This window comes from Zonotrichia leucophrys, chromosome 20 (genome assembly GCF_028769735.1).
Source record: "Zonotrichia leucophrys gambelii isolate GWCS_2022_RI chromosome 20, RI_Zleu_2.0, whole genome shotgun sequence".
Taxonomy (NCBI): domain Eukaryota; kingdom Metazoa; phylum Chordata; class Aves; order Passeriformes; family Passerellidae; genus Zonotrichia; species Zonotrichia leucophrys.
Window position 1 is genome coordinate 377367 of NC_088189.1, and position 27973 is coordinate 405339.

The window sequence follows — 27973 nt, forward strand, 5'->3', positions numbered from 1 at the left end:
TGTGCACCCGGGTGTGCTCTGCCAGCTGTGTGCAGCTGTGGGTGCTGCAGGTGTGCTCCTGCCAGCTGTGTGCAGCTGTGCTCCCGGGGTTGGAGCCTGCTCGGCCGCGTCTGTCCGCGGGCTCCGGCAGCTTTACCGGGACTACTTGGGATTACTTGTGGGTCTTTCTCACCCGTGGTTTGAAATGTGAGGTTTTGGTTAAATGCTCATCAGTGAGTGCGTTGGTGACATCCGCGCTCCCTCTTGCGCTGGCCGGGCTGGGTGACAGCCCCGGCAGCGGCTGCGCCCGCTCGCCTCGCGTTTCTTTTCCCGGAATGCAGAGATGCGAGGAAAACAGTGTGATGGAGCGCGGCCGCTCTCCGTGCGGGCACCGGGACGGCCGGAACCGGAACGGATGGGGCCGGGACGGACGGGGCGGGGCCGGAAGTGACGGCAGATGCAGAGGCACGGCTCGACTCCCGGCCCCGCGCAGGGCACGCCGGGAGTTGTAGTTTCTCGCTCTGCAGCTCGCGCGGAGCACGCTGGGACTCGTAGTCATCGCGGAGGAGGCGGTGCTCCCGGCAAGGAGGAGCGTCTATTGGCCAGGAGCGCGGTGAGGGGCGGGGTCTCTGGGAGCTCGCTCGCTTCCGATTGGCTGTGCGGAGGCCCGGCCCCCTACGCGGTGCCGTCAGTTCCGGCGGGCCGCACCGCCCCGCTCATTCTCTTTGGTGTTTGCCCTGTGCCGCCCCGCCGGTCCCACCCGGCCCATGGACTGAGCGACCCCCGCCCGCCCCGGCCCGGAGCCGAGCCCAGCGCAGGTGAGGGGGCGCGGGCGGCCCGGGCCTGGCGGGGCCAAGGGCGGGGGGCGACGGGGCCTGGCGGGCCCGCGCCGGGCCGGAGCCGAGGCCGGGGCCGGGGCCGGGGCCGTGGGGAGGGGGTGGCCCGGAACCCCCTGCGCGTCCGGGGCTCGCCCTGTGCCCCTTCCCGGCCTGGGGCTCATCCCGCGCACGGCCGGGCTGTGCCCGCTCCTGCGGTGCCGGGAGACCGCCCCGGCGGAGAGCGGGGAGCGGGGACCGGACCGCGATGGGCCCGGCACTGGCGCCCGCAGCCCCGACCTGCGGGGAAGTGTAGAGGCTGACGGCGCTGCCGCCGCCCCGGGCGGGCCGTGACAGCGGCGCTCCGCGCCTCCCGCAACCGCGGCAGCGCGCCCGGGGGCGGGGGGTGCTCGCTGCCCCCTGCCCGCCGTCCCCGGCGCGGCTCCGGGGCGGCAGCGGCCGTTCCTGGCGCAGGGGCCGGGGCAGCGGAGCCCGTTCTGGTGCCGGGCCCCGGGACGCGCTGCGGCCGTGCCCGCCGAGCGCCCAGAGCCCAGCATCCTCCCGGGCCGAGGCGGCGGAACCGGAGTGCCGAGCCGGGGCCGGGACCGCCGCGGGGACAGCGCCAGCCCCTCCGGGCACGGCCGGACGGGCGAGCCCGGCTTTCCCCGCGCTCCCACCGGGGCTCGCAGCCGGCGCTCTCCAGGATCCCTTCTCCCTGTTTTTCCCGCGGCGTAAAGCAACAAGTCCCGTGTAAGGCTTCCCCTGCCGCTGGCTGGCTGCGGGCAGCGCAGCTTGGGGTGTCTGTCCGGGCGTGCTGGACCTGGAAGCGCCAGAGCCGTTTGTATGATGTATTCATCTGCTCGGTATTGTTGTTGTTGCTTTTCCAGCAGGTTTAGGGCAAACCTAGGAGGAGCATCCTTTGGAATGTCAATGAAGGCTAGGTGTGTGTATATATATGCATATATATACACATATATCAGTGAATTAAAATATCTGAATGAAGTCTGTGGTCTGCTTTTGGAATGGTATATTTATAAAATCTAGTTTCTTCTAACTAGAACGTGCAAGTATACTGCACAGTTCCCTTGCTCCAAGTGGAGGCAATGTTTTGAGTTTGTTTTTTTAATACTAGTGGACATGAAAATTTGAGTTCTGATTATGAAGCTATGGCTGCATTGTAATAAAGTGATTTCTGCTTTGTCTGTTGATTATTTCATACATGCAACAAATGTGTGTTCTGACTTACAGAGATTCACTCAAGGTGTGTCATGTCTTGATGAGAATGTAAAAAGCCCAGGGGCTGAATCTTTTACTATATTTTCTATTTTCCAAAGTTGTATCACAAACTTATTTCCAAGCTGTTCTAAAAGGATGCATGCAAGAAACAATTCCATTTTATGTTGTTATTTTAAGCAGCCACTCTGTTCAGAGTTTTTCATAACATCATGAATCATTTTTGCACTATCAGTAAAGTTAGTCAAAATGTGTTTTGTGGCAAAATTATTCATAGGTTGAAATAAATTTGAGGTGATATGACTGTACAAAGTCAGAGCAAAACTGGAAATTGCATTGTGCCTTTCAGATCTTCCTGAAGAACAGCAGCTTTATTTTGGAGAGAAAAGAACATTCCAAAAGCCCTTTTCCTGGCTCCCTTGGCCAGGCTCCTTGCCAGGGTTGGTTATTTCACTGGAGGTGCTGCAGATGCCCCAGGGCAGTGCAGGAGCTCCGGGCACGCTGGCTCTCAGCAGTGTCTGTGGGTTCTGTGACCTGTTCTACTGCCGGGGGGAGAAAGCCAAAACCCGTGAACTGTTTTGTCACAACACTAATTGAGCTAGAAGTATCAGTTAGGTGTTTATTGATTATATCACTTCCTGGTTTATCAATTTCCTTTGTTTGGAACTGTCTGGTTTATGTGTATGTTTGGTAGGTCCCTCTTTTCATTCAGCTGTTACTTTGAAGTTTTAGCTTTTCTTCTCTTATCAATCATTCGTATCTTGGCTCCCAGACTACTTTGCATAACATTTAGTTTTTGTACCCTTACCAAAAAGGGCAGCATCTTTTTCCTACAGTGTTACTTTTGGGAAGGACCCTGTTTTGCTGAAATGTTGCAGAAGATTTATCTAAGAAGAAAACATTGTTCAGCCAATATTTTACATTTTGTGCAGATAGCCTTAATTCTGTAAATTTAGTCATTGTTTATCAATTTATAGTGAGACTTTGCAGTTGTAAATAGATGATGTTAAACACTGTTGCAGCAGCTTGAGAATTTTATGCTGTATGTTACAAAGCTCCCATAATGTGGGTTTTTCAAAGGTATTTTAGGTAACAGTATCTCAACAAATCTCCTAGAGTTTGTGGATATTTATTTTTGGTGCCTCAGAATAGCTGATGGTTGTATGTGGCATTTGTCGTGCTTCAGGTGCAGGCGGAGCAGAGGGCAGTGTGTGCCCAGGGTGGGAGTGGGGCGCGGCCGGTTCCTAGCGAGGGCCGCAGGGAGGCTGTCAGGAGCTGCAGCCCCGCGGGGCCGCCCCGGCTGGGGAGCAGGCGCCTCCCTGGGCAGCCTGTGGCGGGATCCCGAGCCTGCTGCGCTGCCAGCCCGGTGTCCCTGGGCCGGGGGCGCGGGGCTGTGAGCGGGGCTGGCACTGCAGCCCCAGAGGCAGCTGTGCCCCACGGGCTGCCCCCACGGTGTGACAGGTGTGACAGGGCACACCTGTGCCGCCACAGCAGGGCACTTCAGGGTGGCTGCCAGCAATGGTTTTCTTGATGCGTTTTAAGCCTGTTGCCTGTCGTTCTGTCACTTTAGCCATAAAGAACGCATTGTTCTTTTCCACTCCAGAATCCTTTCAAGTAGGTGAGCTGCTGGTTCTCAGCCCCCAGCCAGCCCTCTCCTCTTCAGAACACACAAGTTCAGGTCCTTTAGCAGTTTTCCCGTAGGTTATATTTCTCTGAAGGGAGTGTTTTGGGCTTTTCCTCCTTTGCTTCTGCCTGGAGCCTGGTCCCCAGTGGGCGCAGGGCTCCAGCTGAGTGAGTGCAGAGCAGGACTAGTGCAGCCCTCGCTCGGGCTGGTTCTTGCTGCTGCATCTCAGCATGGGGAGGGCTTTTGCTGAAGCAGCCTGGCGGCATCAGCTTGTGCTAGGAAGTGCTGTTGGTTGTAACTCTTCTCCACTCTGCTGGTGCCCGTCAGTGGTGTCTGTGCCACGGTGACCAGCGGGCAGTGTCTGCACAGCCCCTTGGGCTTGTTCTGCTGAGGTGGAGGGGTTCATTCTTGGCAGGGCTACCAGGAATGGCTGGGGGAGAAAATTCTCTTGTCTTTATGCAACTTGGTCTTGACCCTGCCTGCAAACATGATGCATTTCCTTGTTTTTCAGATGCTTAGTTTAGCCTCCAGAAAACCCTGTAGAAGAGGAGTTGAGCTGAGTGTAATCCTCTTGTGTTCCCTCTTCACTCTGCTGTTGGTAAACACCAGGTGTGCTGCCAGCCTGGTTCAGGCTCTGCATCCTCCTTGGTCCCAGCAGCAGAGCTGCTCACAGTCCTGGGAGTCGGCCTAAGAGTTTGAAATGCCTGTCTGAAGTAAATTCAGGAGCTCTGTCCACTTCTAACCCGGATCAAGATTGGGCTCTCCCCCATTTTGTTGCTGGGAATGATGTTGCTGGCATCTGCACGCAGTTGGCTTAGGCATGGAAAAGAAGGATTAAACACTTTGCGCTATATTTGTAAGCAGAATAAAATAGGTTTTGATTTCCATTTAGAGCAGTCCATGCAGTGACAGGTTTCATATGCAGCACTGAGATAATTTTGTTCTGAAATGGTTTTAGCCTATTTGTGAGTGAAATCTCTAGATGGGAAATGTAGCCAAAAGGTAGAATTTTTATCATTTTCTGTGATTTGTAACTACCAGAGTTTCTCAGTTTGTGGCTTGCTTTTGGTTTGGCTTTGTGAATGAAGGTCTAAGTCTAATTTTGGGAGCTGATCTCTAGGGCTCTTAGGAAGAACTTCACTACAGAAAGGAAACCTCACTACAGAAGGAAAATTGATAAGTGACTCCTGTAATTCTGCAAATAGCACTATTGTGAGATTCCAGTGCTTGGGTGAGAAACATCACTTGGGGCAGGGAAAAGAGCAAGGAAGATTCTTGGATCAGGTTGGAAATACTTCTTGGAAAAGCAGCTGAGTTGAGCAGTTTGTCAGTGGTAATGGAAGGGTCATACAAGTCCTCGTGATCAAATAGATGAGGCAAACTCAGTGCAGGGTGAGAGATTCTCCAGACAAGATATTTTTGTGCCTTTAGGAAGCAAAATGCTAACTCTGTTTTTTCTTTTAGGCATTCTCCATCATAAATATCCTATTTAGAACTAAACACAAATCTTCACTTTCTGGATCTCCTAAAGGTACTGGAAGCTTACTTAAAACATTAAAGTTTCTTACCTTTCTATTTGCATCATATTAAAAAATGAGAAGTTGTGGTAAAATATGATTATCCATAGGAAGTGTTTGATTTTTGTTTGGTCCTCTGTCTTCTACTTGCAACTCCCGTGTGAATTATAACACAAAAAGTCCCCAAGAAAACTTTAATCTAAAAATGCTACATTCTTCTACATATGAAGATCTTAATTTATTTTTGGCTGAGTGGACTGACCATGCTCACATATTCGTTCATTTCTTTGGTTACCCCTAGTGACACCTGAACTTTGCATTTTAATGTGTTCAAAATTTCTGGGAATGTTCTAGGCATTGATCCACCAAAAGAAAATAAAAATCTGAAAGCAAGTGCTGAGCAGTCCTCTGTCCCCTGGAGATCCATGAAGTTCAGCATTGCCCGCAGGTGGCTGAGTTGTTTGAGGGCGGCCACCCGCACTGTTGTGGTGACCCTGCAAACCTCTTGTACGAGGTAGTGAAAAGTAACTGTGGGAAAGGAGCAGTTCTGTAATTAGCTGCTGGCTCGGGTTGTGTGAGTAAAACATTTGTTCTTTCGAACAAGAAAGACATTTGGATATCTTGGATATCTGAGTGGGCTTTAGTTCTAGCAATGCCTTGAGTATTGAGTAGGGATCACTTGCACCAGGAGGTGCAAGTCTTGAAAAGTTTGAAGTATCTAACCTCTGATTTACATGGAAAAAGGCTCTGAAATTCTGGCATCGTTGTTCCTCTGTCCACTGAAACAGCCTTTATGACTTGTTAGCTTCAACTTTCTCAATTATGGTGCTTTTTTCTTGGATAGTTAGAATTTTAGCCTGTTATAGGGTAAAGAGCATATTTGTTTGTAAAAGCACTGTAAACCCTTTGGGAATCCCCAAATAACCTATAGTTAAATGTGCAGTGATGGACAGTGAGTTCTTTTACCTGAATGAAATACTTCCCACAAATGAACTAAAGCACTGTCACCTGCGCAGGTAGCTGTGAATGCCAGCACAAATTGCAGTTTGTTCTGTCAGGCTGTTTTTGGAAGGTGCTCGTCTCAGGTGTGAGGTGTGCCTGGAGTCGCCAGCGGTTTCTGTGCTGAGGGCTGCAGAGGAGCCGTGCTGGGGAGAGCTGCTGGCAGCTGCTGGGCCGGGCAGAGAGCCGGGTGCTGCCCTGCTCCTCCCTGCCCTCAGCACCGCTCTGCTCCTCCCTGCCCTCAGCACCGCTCTGCTCCTCGCTGCCCTCAGCACTGCCCTGCTCCTCGCTGCCCTCAGCTCTGCCCTGCTCCTCCCTGCCCTCAGCACTGCCCTGCTCCTCCCTGCCCTCAGCGCCGCCCTGCTCCTCGCTGCCCTCAGCACCGCTCTGCTCCTCCCTGCCCTCAGCACCGCTCTGCTCCTCGCTGCCCTCAGCACTGCCCTGCTCCTCCCTGCCCTCAGCACTGCCCTGCTCCTCGCTGCCCTCAGCTCTGCCCTGCTCCTCCCTGCCCTCAGCACCGCCCTGCTCCTCCCTGCCCTCAGCACCGCTCTGCTCCTCGCTGCCCTCAGCGCTGCCCTGCTCCTCCCTGCCCTCAGCACCGCTCTGCTCCTCCCTGCCCTCAGCGCCGCTCTGCTCCTCGCTGCCCTCAGCGCCGCTCTGCTCCTCGCTGCCCTCAGCGCTGCCCTGCTCCTCCCTGCCCTCAGCACTGCTCTGCTCCTCCCTGCCCTCAGCACCGCTCTGCTCCTCCCTGCCCTCAGCACCGCTCTGCTCCTCCCTGCCCTCAGCACTGCCCTGCTCCTCCCTGCCCTCAGCACCGCTCTGCTCCGTCCCGGGCGCTCGCCGGCTCCCTCACACCGCGCCATGGCAAAGCTAGGCCTTGCTGTGAGAGCAAACTGCTTGTACAAGTGTTCTGAAAACAATATCAGGCTTCCTTTCCAGCATGATTTCAGACATACTGATGTTTCTGACATCAAAATAACTTTTGCTGTTGTCCTCTTAAAACGGGTGGCTGAAAACTGTAACTTCAGTTCCTTAGAAAGACATTGCATTTCAGCAGGAAAGGAGCGTGAGTGTTTGCTTTTCTCATTGCAAGATTTCATTGCGTTCCTTTGTCTGCAAGACTTTGGTATAGTCTTTGCCAGGCAATTACTATTGTTGTGTTATGTCTGAAAATTTTCAGTGATTCTAGTGATCCTCTTGGGAAAGAAATATAGTGATTGTAAAGTTATTGCCCTGGAGTCTTTTTCTAAATACTTTTCTTCTTTGTCTTACAGTTTCTTAGGTGTCCTTTAGAGAGATTCTCTAATGCCACTCTCACGGTTTCAATGCACCCCATGTGTAACTGCTGCAAATTCAGTAGTCAAATATAGGATTTGTTATGAGTATAATCTGCATACGTCTCTACGGGACTAATGAGACCTGAACTGTTTTTGCTCTCTAGTAAAAACAAAGTTATCCAGGTGGTAGTATGATAAGTCTGACATGTTTATGATGTTTTTTCTGAAGTAAAAATACTCCAGATGGTAGATTTGGTGGTGTATCTGTTGTTTCCCAGTACTTTCTTACCTCTTATTTAATAGATAATTAAATCTTTCTGTCCATGAATGTATTAATCTAGGTTCTCCTTTTAGGCTTGTTTTGTCAGTAACTAGCTAAAAACTTCCCTCTGACTCATTGCTGCTCCTCTCACATTTGGAAATCCATTCACAGGTTCAGAATTTGAAGCTCACAGGGCACTAGTGGAGTTGGGTTGCTGCTAATAGCCCCCTGGTGGTAGCTAGGGCACTGATTTCTCCTTTTCACCTAGGAGTTAGGAAAGAATAAACCTTTGTTTGCTGCCCTAATCAGATCTGTGGGTGACTGATGTGTGTGTGCATGTTTGAGTGCCTTGGTGTGTAAAATGGATTTACTTGGCTGTAAAATGTATTTTTAATAAATAAATTGATACGTGGCTTGTAAGTGGATATGGACAGCTGACCTGTTTGTGTCTATTTAGGTTCCACTGGCTGAACATGAAGATAATTTTGTGTCCATGTGGTAGAGAAATCTAATACTAATTTGTCAGCACAGGGAAGATCTGTCACAGCACTGCACACGGGCTGGGGCACTGCTGCGCTCCCAGGGCGTTTCAATGGCCATAGGTGCCCATGAGCACTTCCTACACTTGCTTATAGTGCTGCAGAGCCAAGTGACTCTAAAGTGATGCTTGAACTGTGACTGAGGCCCTGGCTTAAATCGAATTAGCCTTCAGGACACATGTAGCTGATACAGTTTGTGAACTCTTACACACCTGCTTTTCCCAGCCAGAGCTGCTTCAGCATTTCCTGCTGGACTCCAGCTTTTCCCCCTCATCAGCAGCTTGGCATTCTTGATGATCTTGAAACTCTATGATATAATAATAAAGGATGTATTCTCTAGATAGTTTTTTCATAAAGGCTGCATTTATTTCTTGCCCTCCAAGTGAAAAAGTTTAACTTCAAGTGGTAGAATGCATGAAATGTAACTTGTCCGTGGAAGTTGCTCTTTGTTCCGTGTATAACCAGTGGCTCTGGGTGTAAGTAACAGGATTTGCTTCCTAAGTGGATTCAGTTGTGGGGAAAGGAGATGGACAGTAATGAACAAGCATAAACAAAGCTTCTGTACTATTCTTCTGTGAATGAAAGAAGTGTGAAACACGATGGGGCGTACGGCTGGAACTGTGCTGTGCAAACTGATGTGTGAGTTGACTAACTGGACAAAGTGGGAACAATGACTGCTTGGTTGAACACTTTTTCCCTTTTTGCTGATGGAGGAATTATTTCAGTAGGTTGTTAGAGAATGCTAAATATTTAGTATAATCTATTTTTCATCTTTACATTTTAGGTCAGCAATTTGGCTTCCAAAATTGGAGTTTGTCTGCGTTCAAAGCTGTTTGCCTACAGTAATCTGCTCTGGTTGGAAGTGAACATGTCTCAAGTTCAGATTCAGAATCCTTCTGCTGCCCTTGCAGGGAGCCAAATACTGAATAAAAACCCATCTCTTTCACAGCCTTTGAGTATTCCTTCTACTACCAGTTCTTTGCCCTCTGAAAATGCAGGCAGACCTATCCAGAACTCTGCTTTGCCCTCTGCTTCAGTTACATCCACCAATGCAGCTGCAGGTAAGATAGAGGGTCAGTAACTATATCTTTTTAATGCTTATGGTTTGGCATGATGTGTTCCTGATGTCTTGCACCTACATGTAATTTAAAGTAATATTTGTCCAACTGCAGTAGTTCCCTATGGAATGAAATCTGTTGGAGACAGGTAGGAGCATACTTTTACATAAAGTTCCAGCAATTAATTGATATGTTTGTAATAGTGAAGAATATTTAAGTTGTATTAAATTTTTGAAACATTATTATCAGTCTTTTCTACCAGTAGCGTGTTTTAAATATGAAAAAATGTTGTTTGAAATAGTTTGTTTAATTCTGTTATCTTTAGTTCTTTTATGACCAGTTTAATGATAAATATATTATGCTATCAAAATGCAACAGAACAAATAAAAGGTAATAAAAATAGCTAATTGGGGAAAAATAGGAGACAAGAAATAAAATTAACGGAGTTTTTGAAATTATTCAAAGCAAGGGATAATGAGGAAGACTTGGAAGATTTGTTCCTTGACACATACTAGGTGAGATGTGAGCTGTTTGCAGGAGTCTTCTAGCTTCATGCTTCAGGCTTGTGTTAGAACCGTGAATTTAATGATGGTGCTTTTTAGGCATGAGCATTGCTAGGAAAACCCAAAGTTCAATAGATTGTTACCAGTTTTGGCCAGTGAGCAAAGCTGTCTATTCCAGCATTGCAGACAACTAGATGCTAAGCCACTGAGATTTCTTTTTTTAATTAAAATTTGTAGTAAAGTTCACAGTTATCAGTTCATTTATCAGATATTACGTAACCTTTCAGCTCCTTCAAACATGGCAAACCCCAAAGAGAAAACCCCCATGTGTCTTGTGAATGAATTAGCCCGTTTCAACAAGATTCAGCCCGAGTATAAGCTTCTGAGTGAGCAAGGTCCAGCTCATTCTAAGGTAAATGTTCATACCAGTTTCTTACTGCTGCTGCTCCTCTCCTTCACCTTCAGGAGCGGGAAGGCAATGTGTGGGATTTTGGTGCAAGATAATCCAGAGCAGTGGAGAGGAAAGGGAAGCCCCCCACAGAATCAGTGGTAGGGAAGTGTGAAGCTGGTACCTGGGAAATAAAAAGTTGAGGTCCAAAAAATGTCTCATGAGCTTCAAGGTGTGAAGGAGTTGACATTTACAAAAAGTATTGGAATAACATTCAGAACATCTGTACAATTGTGTTTCATTGATCTGTGGGCATGTAGAAGCTTTTATGGTACATTGTGAACTTAACTTTGTTCAAACTGATGAAAAATGTCTTAAATAAACCTTTTAGAGGATTAAAGCCAGAATGGAGTTAAGTGTTACAGAGAAGGGTGAGTTTCCAGTTTGCTGTTCAGTGACATGGGCACAGCAGCTCTCCTGGGGCTGTCACCTCTCCCCACGCTGCTTTGAGTGTTTATTCTGTCAGATCTCATGCAGGGTACTTGCCAGCTACAATTGTTGTGAAATTCTTAGTTCAGTAATCAGGAAAATCCTGTTGATGTCCAAAGTGATGGAAGTCTGGGGATGACATGGGAGTTATGGATTACTGTATTCTCAACTTGTGCATCACTGAAAGACTCATTGTTTTCTATAAGAGAGTCTGATAAACTACATAAATTCTGAAGAAGCCTTTTACAAAATACCTGTTTGTGGTTTTGAGGTGTTTACAGTGCAGCTGACTCTTGGGGACCAGCATTGGGAAGCTGAAGGAACTAGTATTAAAAAAGCGCAACATGCAGCAGCCGCCAAAGCTTTGGAAGGGACAAAATTCCCTAAACCTACAGCTCGTCCATCTCGTAGTGAAGGCAAGAATCCAGGTATATGCCACAACAAACTGATTTAAAATAATCATACATAGAGAGAATACACCTTTCTGCTTTTGGTATGTATTGAAGTTGTATAAAGATGAATTAAAACTGTGATTCTGCCTGTTTAACAATGGCAATTGTCAGCTAGCAAGTACTTATTTTGTCTGTGCATCTGTTCCGTAGGTCATTTTCTTTTGGCAATTATTTTACACCAGACCTCTTGTACTGGATTACAGCTGATTTCTGAGCCAGTGAGACTTGTGGTAGAAAAATGACACTTACTGAGTGTTCTTTCTCCAGTCAGAATTGACTAGGAGTCAGTTCTTCATGCCCACAATATCAGAGAGAAATGTTTTAGCCCTCAGTAGCAATTTACCTGCCTTTTGACAAAGCCAGTTGCAATTTGAAAATGAAGAGTCATAGAAACCCCTCTAGGTCACTGAGGACAGAGAAATGTTTGATCATTTGCAGTAAGCAGGAGACACAGAAGGGATGTAGCATGTCTGGTAACTTAAAAGTGTATTTGGAGAAATTTCTTCACTGCAGAAAATTCTTCTTCTGCACTTTGTTAGATATACTGTAAACATAGGTAAATTAGCAGCTTCAGAAATTAAAAGCTAAATGATAGAACCCTCCAAAACACATCCAATAAAAGCTCCCAGCAAATTCACTTTTTTGTAACAGGATTTCTCACAACTCTACGAGGCCGCTTTCATGTGCATCATATAGACTTATTCTCTTTTTGTTCATTAGCAGTTCTGTTTGGAATTCAGTCATTTAAGATGCTGCATGTGGCAAAAGTTGAGCTCATTTTTCCCTGCTGTGAGCTAGCAATAAGAGTTTAAGTTGTCTCAGTTCCTTGTGACAGGTGGACAACCCTTTCTATTCCTTTTTCTGTAGACAGTGTAACCCCCACAGTGGAGTTGAATGCCCTTTGCATGAAGCTGGGGAAGAAGCCCATGTACAAACCCATCGACCCTTACACGGGGATGAGATCCACCTACAGCTACACCATGCGAGGTGGCACCTACCCCCCACGGTAGGTGTTGGCTCGGGTGCAGCCCCCCGAGCACCCCGGCCTCGCTGCTGCCTCTGGGGCTGCCCGTGTCCCCTGCCAGGGACGCTCCCTCCTGAGGCAGGAGCTCTGGAGAGCTCCACCCACCAGTATCTCTAACTTGCCTTATTTCCACTGCTTTATTTCTTTGGGGTGGGGCAAGGCAGCTGGACTGAAAGTTGAAGTGTTTTTGAGAGTATTCAGGTATAGCCAGCTTCATGGAGCAAGTAGCTAAATATATAGATAGCTAAGTATTAGGTAAATATTTCTTGCATTTCCTTTCTGTGTAAAAGCAAAAGTGAAGAAAACAGATTGATGCTGCTTCTTCTGAAACTATTTAAATTAAAGTTGCAGTTTAAAGAATTTTATGTAGGCGTAGGAACTTAAAATTCAAAACTTCCTAGATTGCGAAGTCCGTAGAAGTGTGGTCATGTTCTCTTGGTGTAGCACTTGGTCAGAAATGTGTTCTTGTTGTAAAGCAAGGAATGTCAATATTTATTTCAAAGGTAGCTCACTAAATTCTTTTAGACTCCAAATCAAAATTTAGTTTTTTAAAACTAGTGCTTCAGGGCTGGTGTGGTTACTGATATCCAAGAGATTGACCCACATCTGACTTAGGTGTCTGTTTGCTTTGTGGGGCAAGTCATTTGCTTATTCCCCGCTCTCTTTGCAGGTACTTTTACCCATTTCCTGTTGGGCCTTTACTTTATCAAGTGGAGCTTTCAATTGGAGGGCAGCAGTTTCATGGGAAGGGAAGAACAAGACAAGCTGCTAAGCATGATGCAGCTGCTAAAGCTCTGAAAGTTCTGCAGAATGAGCCCTTGCCTGAGAAACCAGAGGTGGGAATTAATCTCAAGTGTTGTAAGCATAAATTGCTAGAATAAACTGGGATATTTTTTTCCTTGTTGAGGAGACAGTTGGGAAATCTAATTCTGTGTAGCAGTGGTGACTTACTTGTGTCAATAGAAACACTTTGATGTAAAAGCATAAATTTCTATGGAACTACCATTTTCCCCGATGAAGTTATGTTAATTTTTTTACTGTCATATTTTTCCACAGCAATGCTGTAGACCTCTGTCAGATATGAGCACTGGAAGCATAGATAGGAATTAATATCTTACCAGGTACAGATCATACACAAACTTCTGAAGAAGTGCATAAATGGGCAACATAAAACTCAGGCATGGATTTACTTCCTATGATAAATTCCTGCATGATTTTGGAAAGAACCACTGAAGTTCTAGAAGAGCAGGAAATGCATAGAAATAGTAGACTCAAACACACATTTGATAGGAATATAAGAAGTCAATTTTTATCCCTTCATATACTTACGGCTGCCCAGCACTTTCCATTCAATACCATTATTGTGTTTCTCGTGCTTTTTTGTTGAGTGGCTTTAGGCAGAAGGTCTCACGGTGAGCACAGGAGTTGCGTTGCTGCTGGGCTGGCTGGGAGCCTGCACCATGTCGTGTGTGTTGGCTGCTTTGGGCAAGGACAGAACTGTAACTTGCAATCTGGGGAGTGTGAGAGCTTGCTGGATATGGAGTCTGGCTGTGTGCTGAGAAAGAAGGGAAATGAAGAATTGGAGGAGAAGGTAACAAGGGGTCTCAGACTGAGAAAAAAAATCACTGAGAACTACCAGGAATGGCAGGGCAAGAGGCTTGAAGAAACATGAATCCAAGGGACATTGAGTTAAAACTTGGTGTGTGTGGGAGTGAGCATTGCCCAGGCGATTGGGCAAAAGCACTGGACCTGACAGTTCAGGGCAGAGGCTTGGGAGGCACTGATGGAGGTGCTTCAGGTAAGAGAAAGCTCTCCTGGAGGAATGCAGACTGAAAGATGGAGGGAAAAGAGCATGATGCTGGGAACAGGAGCTGGGGCTTGGGCTGAGCCCTGCCCTGAAATCTGAACTGGTGGCTGGCACAGTGTAGGCAGGGGCCAGCTGGTCATCATGCAGGAGAGGCCAAAGCAGAGCAGGATGTTCCCCTTCAGTTCTGGGAACCCCAAATTCTGGAATATTGATCTGTGACAGTGGTGCAGAACATCCCCTTTTTATGCTCACCCTTGTACAGATGAGCTGCTCTCGTGGGCCCTTTTCCCCCTCAGGGAGCACAGACCCAGGGAGAGCAGCACTGCAGGGCTCACATGTCACTGAATTATTCTCTGTTCACTCTTCTAGGAATGCTTCAGTACAGGTCACTTTATGAAAGTATATAGAATTGTGGAGTTGGATAGCGTGAGGTCTTGAGAACAAACTGCAGTTGTTGTAGGATGTCTCATTCTGTGTGAGGGGTGTAAATCCAGAGGCAGAGGAAGTAAATGAGGCAAGAGACTGCAAGAAGGGAGGATTATTTTATTAATAAAACAGGACCTGAATGGTGTCTTGACCTTGAGAAAACTGCATTTGTAATTTTATTTTTCAATTTAAATTTGACTTGTCTGTAGAAGAACAGTAGGAAATACAGCTTAGAGAAAGGAGAGTGAGACTTGGAACATGGTGTGCTGGTTTATAGCAAGTACTTGGATAATCAAGTTTTCATTTAAAGTTTGGTACTTAAATTCATTGATATTTGAGGCTTTCAAGTGTTGTAGTTTTAGGAGTGTCTGAGGGAATTGTTTCTGTAGCAGCATTTCACCATAGCCAAGAGGAAGGTAGAATAAGGATGGTTGTGGTGCTGAGTGAATCCTGTTCATTCCTGCATCCAGTGAGGCAAGGGCCGGAAAGGATACAAGAGTGTGAGGTCATGAGAGGTGCTGTTAAAAATGCCTGTATACAACAGAGGCAAATGAAGATTTCAGAAGCAGACAAAATCCTGATACTTCCTAACAGTCATTTGATGTTGCCAGTAATTTTTTTAAAATGTAGTTATTTTGGTGTATCCCATTTGAGTGTATTCTTATGTAAAAAATACTCTGATATTTGAACTCATGTGTTTTAAGGGGGAGTAATTTTGTACATGTTTTTATTATTTGGGGGGATTTTTTACAAGTTTTTGTTTTTATGGAATTTTACTCTTGTTTTTTTAAGTTGGAAAATATTTGGTGCATAATAACAGTTGGGCGCAGTGATCTTAAAGATCTTTTCCAAGCTAAATGGTTCTGTGAGTCTAAGAAGAAATCATTGAGTAAAATGATTAGACTTTAAGGGAAAGAAGGACCATTTCCCACACCTTTTCAGGTGCAAATCTAGGAGCAAGTGGCATGAAAAAACATGGAATAGTATTGGCTCTTGGCTGGACCAAGCCCTGCCTAAGAGCTGAGCTGAGTGTTGGAGCATTGAGGGGGGGCTGGGGTTGGATGTGCTGCTGAAGGAGCAGGTGGGTTACTGGGCATGTTCAAAGACAGATGATAAAACATTGACTTAAAGCTTAGGAAACATGGAGAGCTGGGCTTCCTAGCACGATTCTTAGGCAGGAATTCTAATTTTGCCTCAAAATTTGCTTCTGTGTTTGTTGCCAGCTCACTTGGTAAATATCAGCTGCTCTTTATACCCTTAATGTGGAAGGACAGGCTCAGAGTGATGGCTGTGGTTAGTCACTGCAGTGCTGGGCAGCAGCTCCTTGGTGTTCAGCATTTGCTCATGCATCATCTGCCTTGAAGTGTGCAGGGAAAGGGAGAGAGAGTGTGTGTATGATTATTTTTGATTTATAAAGTAAACTGATCCAGAACTCAAGTAGAGTCAATCAGTAAAATAGTTGTATTCTGTTAAGCGTTATTTTGCTAATAATTCACTCTTTTTAGATAAAGGTATTGAGGAAAAGAGCCTTCATTTTGCACTGTGCACACAGATGTGGAATGCACATACATTGCAATAGAGCAGATAATTCCATTCTATTTATTTATATTCTCTTGAGATGATATTAAGTGGGAAAATTTAATCCAATAAAGAGAAGTCATAGTCATCCTCACAAAGAAAAGCATAGGAATTTGAAACTCTAGAATCTGTCTGAAATTACAAGGAGAAGAAAAGTGCTTGTAATCAAAGTAGCTGTGGCAGTGTTGGTGAGCGAGGGCAGGGACAGACCGTTTCTGGCTGTGCCCTAGGAGTTCACATGCTCCTCCCGGAATGTGCTGCTGATCCTTTGGAGCTTGGCGCCGGCGTTTGGCAGACGATGCTGGAGACCTTAGGGGGCTGTACTGGACCGGGTTTCTCGGTGTGGAGCAGAGCAGAGCTCTGGGACAGCCCCACCAGGAGCTGCCCTGCCCTGCCACAGCACCACAGGGGCAGCCCAGGAGAACAGTGCGAAGTCTGATGGGACAGTGGGAGGAGTGAAAACTTGAGATTAATTTTGTCAACTTTTTTTATCTAAGATAGGAAAAGCCTGTCTTAACTGGTGGGATAAAAAAATCCTTTGTGTTTTAAACTAACCTGTTAGTAGAAGACATGGGGGATGCTTGCTGCCATCCAACAAGTTTTAATCTATGAAAGCTCTCTAGCTCAGCTCCCCTGATGCTGCTCCAATAAGATACCTAAATCATTTTTATTACCTGGTTGCATAACTAGTATTGTGGCATGATATAATCAGTGATATTGTTCATCTCTATCATAATCTTTCCAATATCACTACTGGACACCTAAAATTTCTCTGTTGCTGTTGACATGCATTGGCTCACATTGGTGCCAGCATCAGTGAAGACACTTTTGGAATCCCAGTCAGAGTTTTACTGGAGATATGTAGACATGCCTGTAGGAAAGCTTGACTGGCAGTGTTGTCTCAGCAGGTTTGAGTTCTCAGAGATGGTCAGCATTTGATTTAGGGCAAGTTCCTGATAGGATGCTCTTGACATGAGAAAGCAAAGCTGTAGATGAGGCACTTACAAGGGAGCATGTGAAAAGACACGACTGTGCCAGGGGCTTGTCAGCCATCCCTCATTCACGTTGGTCCCACTCTCAGAGTCTTTATTTTTCCTGCCCTTTCTCTTACCTGATCCTGTCTTAGTGCTTTTGGTGCAAATGTCCAATCAGTATATGAAAATTGTATTTCATAAAGGTACTTCCATTTGGAAATCAGTGCATTTAGCACTTCAATTTCATTTTCTATAAACACATTTTTAAACCTATTGGCCCTTATTCCATTTGTTCTTTCTTGTAATGAGCACATGAAAATATGAAGGTTTGAAAGCTTTTGCACATAGAACTTAATGAGCTTTTTAAGATTCAGTTCTGTACTATGTGGGCTGCTTTTCTCCACATTCATGTAACATGACAGTAAAGGTTAGAGTATTTAAAATTTGGAGAGTTCAGTAAAGTGGTTGAATGGATAAAATTCAATTTAATAGGATCTTTATTTTAAATAGAGTATGCTTCTTTTAGGTTAACGGAAAAGAACCAGATGATGAAAATCTCAATAAATCTGAAATAAGCCAAGTTTTTGAGATTGCACTTAAAAGGAACTTGCCTGTGAATTTTGAGGTATGTTTACTTTACAAGCTCTAGATTTGTTTTTATTAGACTATTAAGGGTATGCATTAAGTTGAGTCTCTCCTAGATAACCCAAACAACTGACTTTTAACATGTCTTGTTAGTTGTGAATACACTTTAACCTTTGACAGTCACCCTGATTGTCTTGGAGTTTTTATGGTAAAGGGAAGAAAAAGGAAAAATTCACCTGTTCACAAATTCATGCCCTGAAACGATCACATGGAGTGAACAGCTACACTGTGGTTGTCTGTGCAATCTTTTTTCCAAGCTTTTTAAGAAAAGCTTATTACAGTGAAGAACCAAAGCCCAACCCTGAATTAATGATTAGAACATGGAAGTGCAGAGTTGAGGCAAAAGAGTAGAGCTCACTCTGAAAGACACATATGGAAGTATTTGCTTAATTAAGCACTGATCTGGACTACCCATGAGTGCAGAATCTCACAAGTAGGTTTCTTTTCTTGCCATGAGGTGACCTCATGTGCGCCTGACTTTCCTTTCCCTTTGGCCTGGCTGCTTGCTGCCTCTTTGCCCCTCTTGATCATTTCAGTTATCTTAAATTAGGAGCTTCCACAGGAGCATCTCTGTTTCACTAAAATATTAATTTATCATGCTGCTTTTCTGAGCTGGCAAAGTAACATTTAATCCAACCATCTCAATTATTATAGTAAGAAAATGCCATTGTGTGTAACTAAATTGCTTCTGAAACTGTTCTATGAAATTTTGCATGAAACTTTCAATTATTGCAGATTAGCCTGAGTATCACTGGTAAAAATACGCTGTCACACAAAGCCAATTGTGGGTGGAAGCTCTTAAAATTAATTCTTATTTCTTGACTTTATGGATATTTTGGAGTATGATGTGTTTTGAATGGAGTTAAAAGCCTAAATCTGTAGTGGGCAGCTGTCTCTTAGATGTCTTCTAGTTTCTTCAGAACTTCACAGTTCAGAAATCAGAATATCTGGACTAAAATGCTAGATCCTAAAGAGTTGCTTTCTCTGTAATGTTTTATTGCTGTACCATGATATATTTAATGAGGTGCTGTTAACTGTGGGGAAGTACACACTGGTGAAATAGAACAGTCCTACTTTTATACTGAAACAGTAAATGAGTAAATTAAATAGGATGGGTTAATGACTTGTGTAAATACTGTTTACTGCTTGCTGCATCTGATCTTTTAAAAATATATGCTTAGTTGGGTGGGAATATGTTATTAGAATATGTTTTACTTTTTGGATTGTATGAGAATCTGAAATCTCTTTATCCTTAGTTCTTGAGAGAAGTTTGCTATAAACAATGTGCCCTGCCATTTTTAATAAGTGTTTATCACGCTTTCACTCAGTTTTTCCCTCTGAAACAGGTGACCAAGGAAAGTGGTCCTCCCCATATGAAGAGTTTTGTAACCAAGGTATCAGTTGGAGAATTTATGGGTGAAGGTGAAGGAAAGAGCAAGAAGATCTCAAAGAAAAATGCTGCAATAGCAGTCCTAGAAGAACTTAAAAAATTGCCACCCCTTCCTACAGTTGAGAAAATGAAGCCACGAATCAAAAAGAAAACAAAATCAATAGTGAAGGTAAGGGGGAAAAGATTGGAAATTTTACTGTGCAAATAATCATCAGAGAGGCTTTTCTGAGTCGGTTTAAAACACTCTTCAGCTGCTCAGCCTTTACCAGCCCTCTGGTGCAACAAATGAGCTGGTACTTTGCTCCCACTCTAATGGGGTTCTGACACCACTTTTGTAGCAGTTATCAGTAAATTCAGGATGAAAGAGAAACCTTATAAAGGAAAGAGCAGCACATAAAAATCAAGCTCTGACTTTCAAGCCTCAGACTTTACAGCTTCAGGTTTTGCTTGTACAAATTCTCCTGCAAGCTTGTCCCTCCTAATATAGCAGGATTAGAATTTGTAAAGCTATTAGCAGGGTAGGTTACATGTGGTCAAGTGTGACAGTGGAGCCAAATAAATTCAGTATTTCTCTTTGGCTGTGACAGTGTTTCATTAAGCAACTTTTATTTCAGTATTTTTAAAATCTAGAGATGAGTTAATTCAGAGGCATGCTGCATTCTGTCTATTAAACCGAATATTCATAAAGTTTGGCTTATTTCCTAAACACTGTTCTACATAGCTGCAAACAAGTCCAGAATACGGTCAAGGAATGAATCCCATTAGCAGACTTGCCCAGATACAGCAGGCCAAGAAGGAGAAGGAGCCCGAGTACATGCTCATCACAGAACGTGGGCTGCCCAGGCGCAGGGAGTTCGTCATGCAGGTGGGTGTGATGGCACACAGTGGAGCTGTGGCTGTGACCCTGTGACTGTGGCACACAGCTGGAGGTGTGGCTGTGACAGTGGCACACAGTGGAGCTGTGGCTGTGACCCTGTGACCCTGGCACACAGCTGGAGTTGTGGCTGTGACTGTGGCACACAGTGGAGGTGTGGCTGTGACCATGGCACACAGTGGAGCTGTGGCTGTGACAGTGGCACACAGCTGGAGCTGTGGCTGTGACCCTGTGACCATGGCACACAGCTGGAGGTGTGGCTGTGACCCTGTGACCGTGGCACACAGTGGAGCTGTGGCTGTGACCGTGGCACACAGTGGAGCTGTGGCTGTGACCCTGTGACAGTGGCACACAGTGGAGGTGTGGCTGTGACCCTGTGACCATGGCACACAGCTGGAGCTGTGGCTGTGACCCTGTGACCGTGGCACACAGCTGGAGTTGTGGCTGTAACAGTGGCACACAGCTGGAGCTGTGGCTGTGACCCTGGCACACAGTGGAGGTGTGGCTGTGACCATGGCACACAGCTGGAGCTGTGGCTGTGACAGTGGCACACAGCTGGAGCTGTGGCTGTGACCCTGGCACACAGCTGGAGCTGTGGCTGTGACCGTGGCACACAGTGGAGCTGTGGCTGTGACAGTGGCACACAGCTGGAGCTGTGGCTGTGACCCTGTGACCATGGCACACAGCTGGAGGTGTGGCTGGCGCCTCATTTTTTTTTTCTTGTGGCAGTCAGGTTGTCAGGATGATATACAGGCTTAACAGATTTCCATGACATGATTTAACAAAATATCTAATGGGCTGCATTCACAGAAGATAAAGGTTCAAGAAAATAAAAAAAAAAAAATTGCACAGGGCACCAGTAATCTATGTTGTAAGTGCCTAATGTTTTAATTAACAGGAGTATTGATACTCTCCTTAGAGGTACTAAGCTGCTTGTATTTTGTAATGTAGGATTTATTAACACTAACTTGGGTTCCCAAGGTGAGATGATGAAATACAATTCTTTGTGTGACTTCTGTTTGGGTTTTTTGTGCTTGAAGGCCAATGATTATTGATAATAAATGACAGCTTGCTCAGAACAATGATCACTTGAACTATTTTGTGACTCATGGCATGCTGGAGACACAGATCACTAATAAGGGAATCCCAATACTACTGCTTAAGAATTGAATTTTCTTCCTCTTCTGTCCAGGTGAAAGTTGGTGTACACACAGCTGAAGGAATGGGCACGAACAAAAAGGTTGCTAAACGCAATGCAGCGGAAAATATGTTGGAAATTTTAGGTTTCAAAGTCCCTCAACCTCAGCCTCCAAAACCAGCATTAAAGACAGAAGAGAAGGTGAGTCTTGAGGAAGCAGCAGCTTGTTAATGCTGCAGCAAAGCCTGAGCTGAACAGAAGCAGCTTTGCAAGGCAGTAACAGGATAGGTAGTTCATTCTCTCTGCCCTACTCGAAAACAATTGTATTGAGGGCACTGCTCTCTGAAAAAATATTAAATATCCAGTGTTTTGGATACATTAAGCATTTGGGTTTTCAGGTAAATGAGAGTCTCATAAGACGGATAAATTAATGTATTCATGCTTTATGTAATGCCTCAGAACCTGTGATAATCGATGTGTTGGTCTTAGAAGCTTGCAGACCTGTAGGTTACAGTCCTCTGCTAGCAATGGTTTTACACAGCCTTGTCACAGTTGCAGTGAAAAGTTTGTTCCAGGTCTCTCTGAGGGAAGGAGCCTTCTGTGTTCTGCTGGTGATTCAGCAGATGCTACCAGGGAGCTCAAACAGCAAATCCAGGGTTGCTTTTCTCCTTTTCATGCATGTGCTCATTGGTGTCTGGTGTGCTCCCCTTAATGGCAGTTAAACTGGCTTTATTCTGGTATCTGGTTCTGAGTAGCTGTGTTCCTAAACTACCACTTCTCTGAGATGTGGTAGTTTTAGGCCTTCAGTGAATAAGAATCACTGAACTTCTCTTTTTTTGATAGCAATGTAGTTATTGATGTTTTAGAATAATAACTTTTTCAGTAAAATTTTGGCTGATCAGATCACCTGCATCTTGAAAACTTTAGAATTTGGGGAAAAAAAGTTTAAAAGGGATATTGTGTGTTTGAGTTATTTTTCTTTTATTTTTAAGACCCCAGTGAAGAAACCAGGGGATGGAAGAAAAGTAACCTTCTTTGAGCCGGGCTCTGAAGAGACTTCAGCTAGTGAGTAACCTGGTGAAAGCAGCAGGGCCCAGCTGGGGGTGTCAGGTCTGTTGCCAGTCCCTTCAGCAGTGCCATCTAGCACTCTGGGATGAGCAGAGCAGTGCAGCTGCTGCCTTGCAAACCAAATGGAGTCCTTGGAAAGGTTTGGTCATTCCTCCCAAGGCCCCTGTTCCTGGCATGAAGATGAGAAAGGGTGCCAGTACTGACTGGCCAGCCTCAGGCAGAGTAGGAGAGGGAAGGAATGGCCTTGTCCAGAACCACCTCAGTCTGTGCCTGGTCTCTGATGGCTGAGAGCAGGAGCTGTGCCTGCCCGTGTTTCAGGCAGTGAATAGTTGTGATGGTCACACCCAGGGTGCAGGCTGGAATCAAAACACCTCAAACCTGGCCTCCCTGTACACAGACATTGCTTTCTGGAATGTCATCTGGTGGGAGGAATGATTATGGAAAGTTTGTCTGTCACCACAGATTGCTGTTCTGGAGAGCATGTTTCAGGTACTTTACATGTTTACGTATGACTTTGCTATTTAAATTATAGTAAGTTGGAATTGACATGGACTTTGGTACTGTTTCACTGCATCCAAAAGATTTTAGGTAAACTACCTAACTTCCTATTCAGATTTTGCTATTCCTGTTTTCTTCCATTTACAAATTTTGGCTTTCATCCTTAGACTTGAAACAGCTCAGTCCTGCAGAACTTCATTCATCTGTTCTGCCATAAAAATTACTCCTTTGGTTTATTTTGGTGGCACTATCTTCCCCACCTTTCTTGAGCACACCTGTGCAAGTTTCAGCCATAACTCTGTGTGAGTTCCCCTTAAAAAGCTGTTCTTACCCCTCTTTAACTTATACCATAATGTCAGCAAATTGCTGTCAATTGACTGTGGCTGGACATTTGCTGTAAATAGTCTTGCCTCTTTGTGCTAACATTCCATTTTACCTTTCCTACCTGCTTGTTCTCACCATACACAGTTTAAACTTTGTGGACTGTCACTCTCTTTACATCCTTAATGGTGGCTCTGGCCATTCTGTGGTTTCTTTATTTGCTCCTACAGCTTAAATGATGGAATAGAAAATTCTGAAGGCAAAGGATATATTTAGAGTAGGGTTGCAGCTGAGGTGTCTGTGAGCTTGACTGACCTGGAGATGCTCCTCCTGGAGGTAAAGGTGCTCCCTTTGGCAGAAGCAGCCGTTGCACTGAGTCAGTAATTCAGTAAGAAAACTCTGTCTTGATGATGCTGAAGCTCTGACCCTCCAAAGGCTGATTGAGCCTACCAAGTTTGTTAGTATGTCAAAAGTAATTTGAAAGGAATTATTTTTTTCCAAAGTGACTTTTGGTGCCTGTGTGTGCCTGCAGGAGGACTCTCAAACAGCAGCTCTTCAGTGTGCACCTCTCTCCTCCCAGGTAATAAAGAAGATGAGTTCAGGATGCCTTATCTCAGCCATCAGCAGCTTCCTGCTGGCATTCTTCCCATGGTCCCTGAGGTTGCACAGGCTGTAGGAGCCAACCAAGGACACCACACCAAAGAGTTCAGTCGGGCAGCTCCCAACCCCGCCAAGGCCACGGTGACGGCCATGATCGCGCGGGAGCTGCTCTACGGGGGCACCTCTCCCACTGCCGAGACCATCCTGAAGAGCAGCAGCTCCTCGGGACACTTCCCCCACGGGCCTCTGACCAGGCCCTCCGAGCAGCTGGACTATCTTTCCAACGTCCAAGGAATCCAGGTAGATGTTCAACTTCACGGCACTTCTTCCAGAGCTATTGTTCAAAAGCTTTTCGGTTCTGTTGGTGAGAGATGAGTTCTGAGCCTGCTGAAATGCATGTCACCATTTCGCTTTACCTATGACACGTGACAAATTTTACATCTTTTTAAATTTAATTTTCAAGTGTGCATTTCTGTACCATTCTCAGCCCCAATTCACTGCTGCTCTGAGGTCTTGGAAAAACAAAAAAAAAAGGCAGCATTAAAATAAAGCAGCATTTTCTGAAAATTGTCCCAATATAGGAAGACATTGTGGACTTGAACTTGGCTGATGTGAAATCAGATTCTTTCACTAATCTGTCATACATTAACATTTGCTGTAAGCTCTGCATTTTCTCACATTTGCTCCCTTTAATGGGAATTGCATTAAGTTCCTGTATTCATATGACAGATGAGCTCAGTGGATCAAGAAACAATACAGAAATTTGAAATGCAGTTAGCAGTGATCAGAATAAAGGGTCCAGTAACAATCATTATTAAGTAGCCACTCGCATTCAGGAGCCTTGCCAAGCTCTTTTGAGTACTAAAAAACATTGTAAGTGAGGTTAAACTTCAAATGGAGGGGCTCTACTGACTGGGAGAACAATGAGAAGAAAGGCTCAGTGTCATATATTTGCAAATAATCTGTAGCAGTTGTGATATACTTCCAGTACTTGGTTAACTGAAAAGAAGTAAATCCTTCTCTTTTCTTCAGGTTGAATATAAGGACTTTCCAAAAAATAACAAGAATGAGTTTGTATCTCTTATAAACTGTTCCTCTCAGCCACCGCTGATCAGTCATGGGATTGGAAAGGATGTGGAGTCCTGCCATGACATGGTATGAACATTGCTGAAATGCTGCTCTTGGGCCTTCCCTGAGGGGAAACCAAGGTTTTATATCACTGATGGGAGCAATTAAATGTTCTACGATTCCCTGGCTAATTTTTGTCTAATATTTCACAGGTTGTGGAAATAATGATTAATAATAACATAATGTAATCTAAATAATGCTTAATATGCTAAACATTTGATCACAGTTTTGGTGTACAAAAAGCACATTTGCTTTGTCTTGATAGTATTTGCACGAGCCCATGACAGTAAATGCACAGAAAGGAATGTATAAACCTAACAGCTTATTTCCTTATTATATCAGAATGGGCTGATGTTTCATTGGGAATTGTGATACTTGGGCTCAGGTTCCCAGACTTGCAGTGGAAGTGGAATCCCCTATGGAAGAAATGCAGTTCAGCATTGGATAGTAAAAGACACTCTAAATCTGTTCAGCTCCCTTTATAAAAAAGATTTTTTTTTTTTTACCAGTGCCTGAAATATTTCTTTGTGAAAGAATGAGCCTGCTAAAGTGAAACCTGCAGGGGACTTTGGCTCTAAAAGACTTTAGGTGAAGCTGATAGGATGTTCTCAGTCTGCTCCCATTCAGAGGAATTGTTCTTTTGGTCTCCAGAGGTGATCTGAGTGTGGCAGCCTGAAGGAGTCATTTGCACTATTTGAATACCCTTAGGAAAACCTGATTCTGCTGATTTTTATACTAAAAACTGTTGCAGTACTTTCCTAATGGACACTGTGAGCCCCCTCCTCAGTTCAGGGTTCGGCTGTCACTAAGGCACGTGCCAGAGTCAGGGTATGCTGGAAAGCTGCACCTGCAATTGCTCTGAACGAAGTGGGGAAAAAGAAGTCAGTTCTCAGGGGAGGTGTCTGACCTTCAGCCGTGGCACACTGGCCCTGCTAAACAGTCACGTGGGCCCCTCCTGTTTTGTAGTTTTGATTCTTGTGTAACTTGTTTTCTTTTCTGGAAAAGGACGCTGATTTTGTGTATTTTTCTGTCCTTTGTCTTAAGCTCGGCACAGTTGGAGCTGTTACTAATTTATTGTCTCTTTTCTTGCTGTTTCTAGTCCTGGTGTGTTAGTTTTCCCCCAGCGCTGAAACAAGTGCAGTGGGAATCCCCAGTCACAGCACCATCCAATTGTTCCATGAAGCACGATGAAATTCTACACCTTTGCATTTTCCACCATAACTATGGAACTTAAAAAAATTCTTTAAAAATATCGCCAAAATAAGAACATTTGTTTGGGTTGAGTGCTTTCACTAAGTTACTGAACTGTCTGGAGGCTGAATTGCTGAGTGCTCTTTCTTCTCTTTAGGCTGCATTGAATATTTTAAAGTTGCTGTCTGAGTTGGACCAACAAACCACAGAGATGCCAAGGACGGGAAATGGACCAATGTCTGTGTGAGTGGTTCCCATCCACGTCCCTTGCACTGATGCAAATTAACCCTATGAGAGTTTTTAGACAAATAACATGTGAGGGGTTTGATTTGCCAGAAGGGTTGAAATGCCAAGGCCCCTTTGCCTTCCAGCAGCACCAGAGGGAGGTTGGATGGTCAATCCTGTCCCTTTCACATGTCAAAGGCAAAGCACTGAGCAGGAGTGAGTGGGTGGCGTGTGCTGGCTGTGGTGTGACCCCAGCCCTGTGTGACAGCGCTGGCCTCCCTCAGCTCAGCTGCCCCTTCCCATTTCTCTGTAAGGAGCGTCACTCTGCAGTGGCTTGGGGTTCCAAGTGCTCCTCTCTCTCCTGCAATCTTGTGTGTCACAGGTAAAGGGATATACAGGGCTCAAAGCTCATTTTCAGCAGAAGCATGGAGAAGTGCAAATTATTCTCTTGGCTGGGTTTGGGAGGAGAGAAAGTTGAGCCTCTCATTCAGATAATAAGCTCTCAAATTAACAGTGGTGAGATTAACAAAGTGCTAATTGATTGAAAATCAGGGCAGTTATATGGTAACAAATTGTTAAATGCACATCAAATTATTTGTATCCAATTTAAAGTATCTTATTTGTGGAAACAGCGTTTTGTCTCCTAAGTAACAGGTGTTTTCTCATTTTAGATGTGTGAAACAAGAAATGGAAAGTGACCCTCTCCTCAAACCGGCGAGCGCAAACCCTTTGGGACAAACACTGGACAGCACTGCCTGAAACAGGCTCTTGACTGAACCCAAACGTGAAAGCACCAGAGAAAATCAAATGCTTCCTCTTAATGTAACCTAACTGTTGGAGTGCTACAGTCTCTACAACCTACTGTAGTGTCTAAATCATAACTGTTGCTTTTTCTTCAAACAGTGATACATTTTTAGTTTCATTATGTTGTTTTGATTGAAATGACACTATACATTTTTCATTTAAAAGTTTCTTAATTGTATCTAGAACCATAGCACAGTTTAGAAACTTTGTCTTCTGAGACTGACATGTTACCTGTGAACTAACTTGGGAAGATCATATCCATGTATGTGGTTATTTTGGTTTTATTGGAATAGCAGCGTTTCACTGGAAACAGGCTGTGTCCCACCATTTTAAAAAGCCCCATATTTTTGCAAACCAACCCTAATTATCTAATGGTTGAATGAATTTAAACACTTTAGGAATTTTAAACTTGGTTTGATCATTTTTGGTTAATTTCTAGTTTTCTTGAGTGTGGGGTAGGGGAACTCGAATGCAACGTGACTTTCAGTGATCTCTGAGCTGTGTTTTAGGGACTGTGTGTTGGTGGCTCACAGCTCACTACAGTACAGGATATGATCTCAATGTAGTGCATATAAAACTGCAGATTGATTTTCCTTGAGTGCTTTATACTGTTTAATTACATCTCCATGTAGGGCTGAAAAAAATACCTATGTTTATATATAACTGTGTTGCTTTTGATGTTGTGTTCTTGCGCACGGTCGGTGCGCGCTGAGGTTTGCATTGGTCCAGGTACAGCACGATAGCCGCGCGAGTTCAGTACTGCTTCCGTTCATTGTTTACGCTGGAATTTTTTCTCCCCATGGAATGTAAGTAAAACGTAGTGTTTGTCACCAATAAATGGTAATACTAAATTTTTTTTGTTAGTTTATTCCTGTACACCACCACAGGGGCTGCTTTTTTATAGATTTGTAATGCTTGTGCTCTAGTCTGGGCAGTGTGTTGAGCTGTGGAGTAACTTCCAGTGGTTCTTGAGTGCATAGAGAATGTTCTATGTTCTGTGCCGTGCAGGGCGTGCAGACCTGGCGGAGCAAGGGAATGCAAAGTAACGTGGGTACAGTTTGTTATTTGTGCCACAGTGTTAGTGCAGCTGTATTAATGGGAGCTCAAACTGGACTTTAAAGTGAAACTTAAAAGTTCGCTTAAACGA

The 27973-nt window shown here is 44.8% G+C and overlaps 2 protein-coding genes across 5 annotated transcripts; one reads left to right on the forward strand and one right to left on the reverse strand.

The window, feature by feature from the left end:
* Window positions 1-666: 666 nt before the first annotated feature.
* On the forward strand, window positions 667-27677 carry STAU1 (staufen double-stranded RNA binding protein 1). Of its 4 annotated transcripts, none has more exons than XM_064729728.1 (16): window positions 670-797; window positions 5116-5182; window positions 9030-9306; window positions 10094-10218; window positions 10955-11111; window positions 12003-12141; window positions 12830-12995; window positions 17471-17569; window positions 18936-19148; window positions 19701-19844; window positions 21046-21192; window positions 21984-22056; window positions 23459-23778; window positions 24511-24633; window positions 25955-26040; window positions 26694-27677. In XM_064729728.1, the coding sequence occupies exons 3-16, from the start codon at window positions 9114-9116 to the stop codon at window positions 26779-26781; spliced, it is 2073 nt and encodes a 690-aa protein (XP_064585798.1). In that variant the 5' UTR covers window positions 670-797; window positions 5116-5182; window positions 9030-9113; the 3' UTR covers window positions 26782-27677. The 4 variants fall into 4 exon arrangements, with proteins under 4 accessions (XP_064585795.1, XP_064585797.1, XP_064585798.1 ...); XM_064729726.1 differs by having other exon boundaries at window positions 675-797; window positions 18918-19148; XM_064729725.1 differs by lacking the exon at window positions 5116-5182 and having other exon boundaries at window positions 667-797; window positions 18918-19148.
* Window positions 696-7503, reverse strand: LOC135456456 (collagen, type I, alpha 1a-like). Its single transcript, XM_064730307.1, has 3 exons — window positions 7486-7503; window positions 6205-6986; window positions 696-1614 (listed from the first exon to the last, which is right to left on the reverse strand). The coding sequence occupies exons 1-3, from the start codon at window positions 7501-7503 to the stop codon at window positions 696-698; spliced, it is 1719 nt and encodes a 572-aa protein (XP_064586377.1).
* Window positions 27678-27973: the final 296 nt, after the last annotated feature.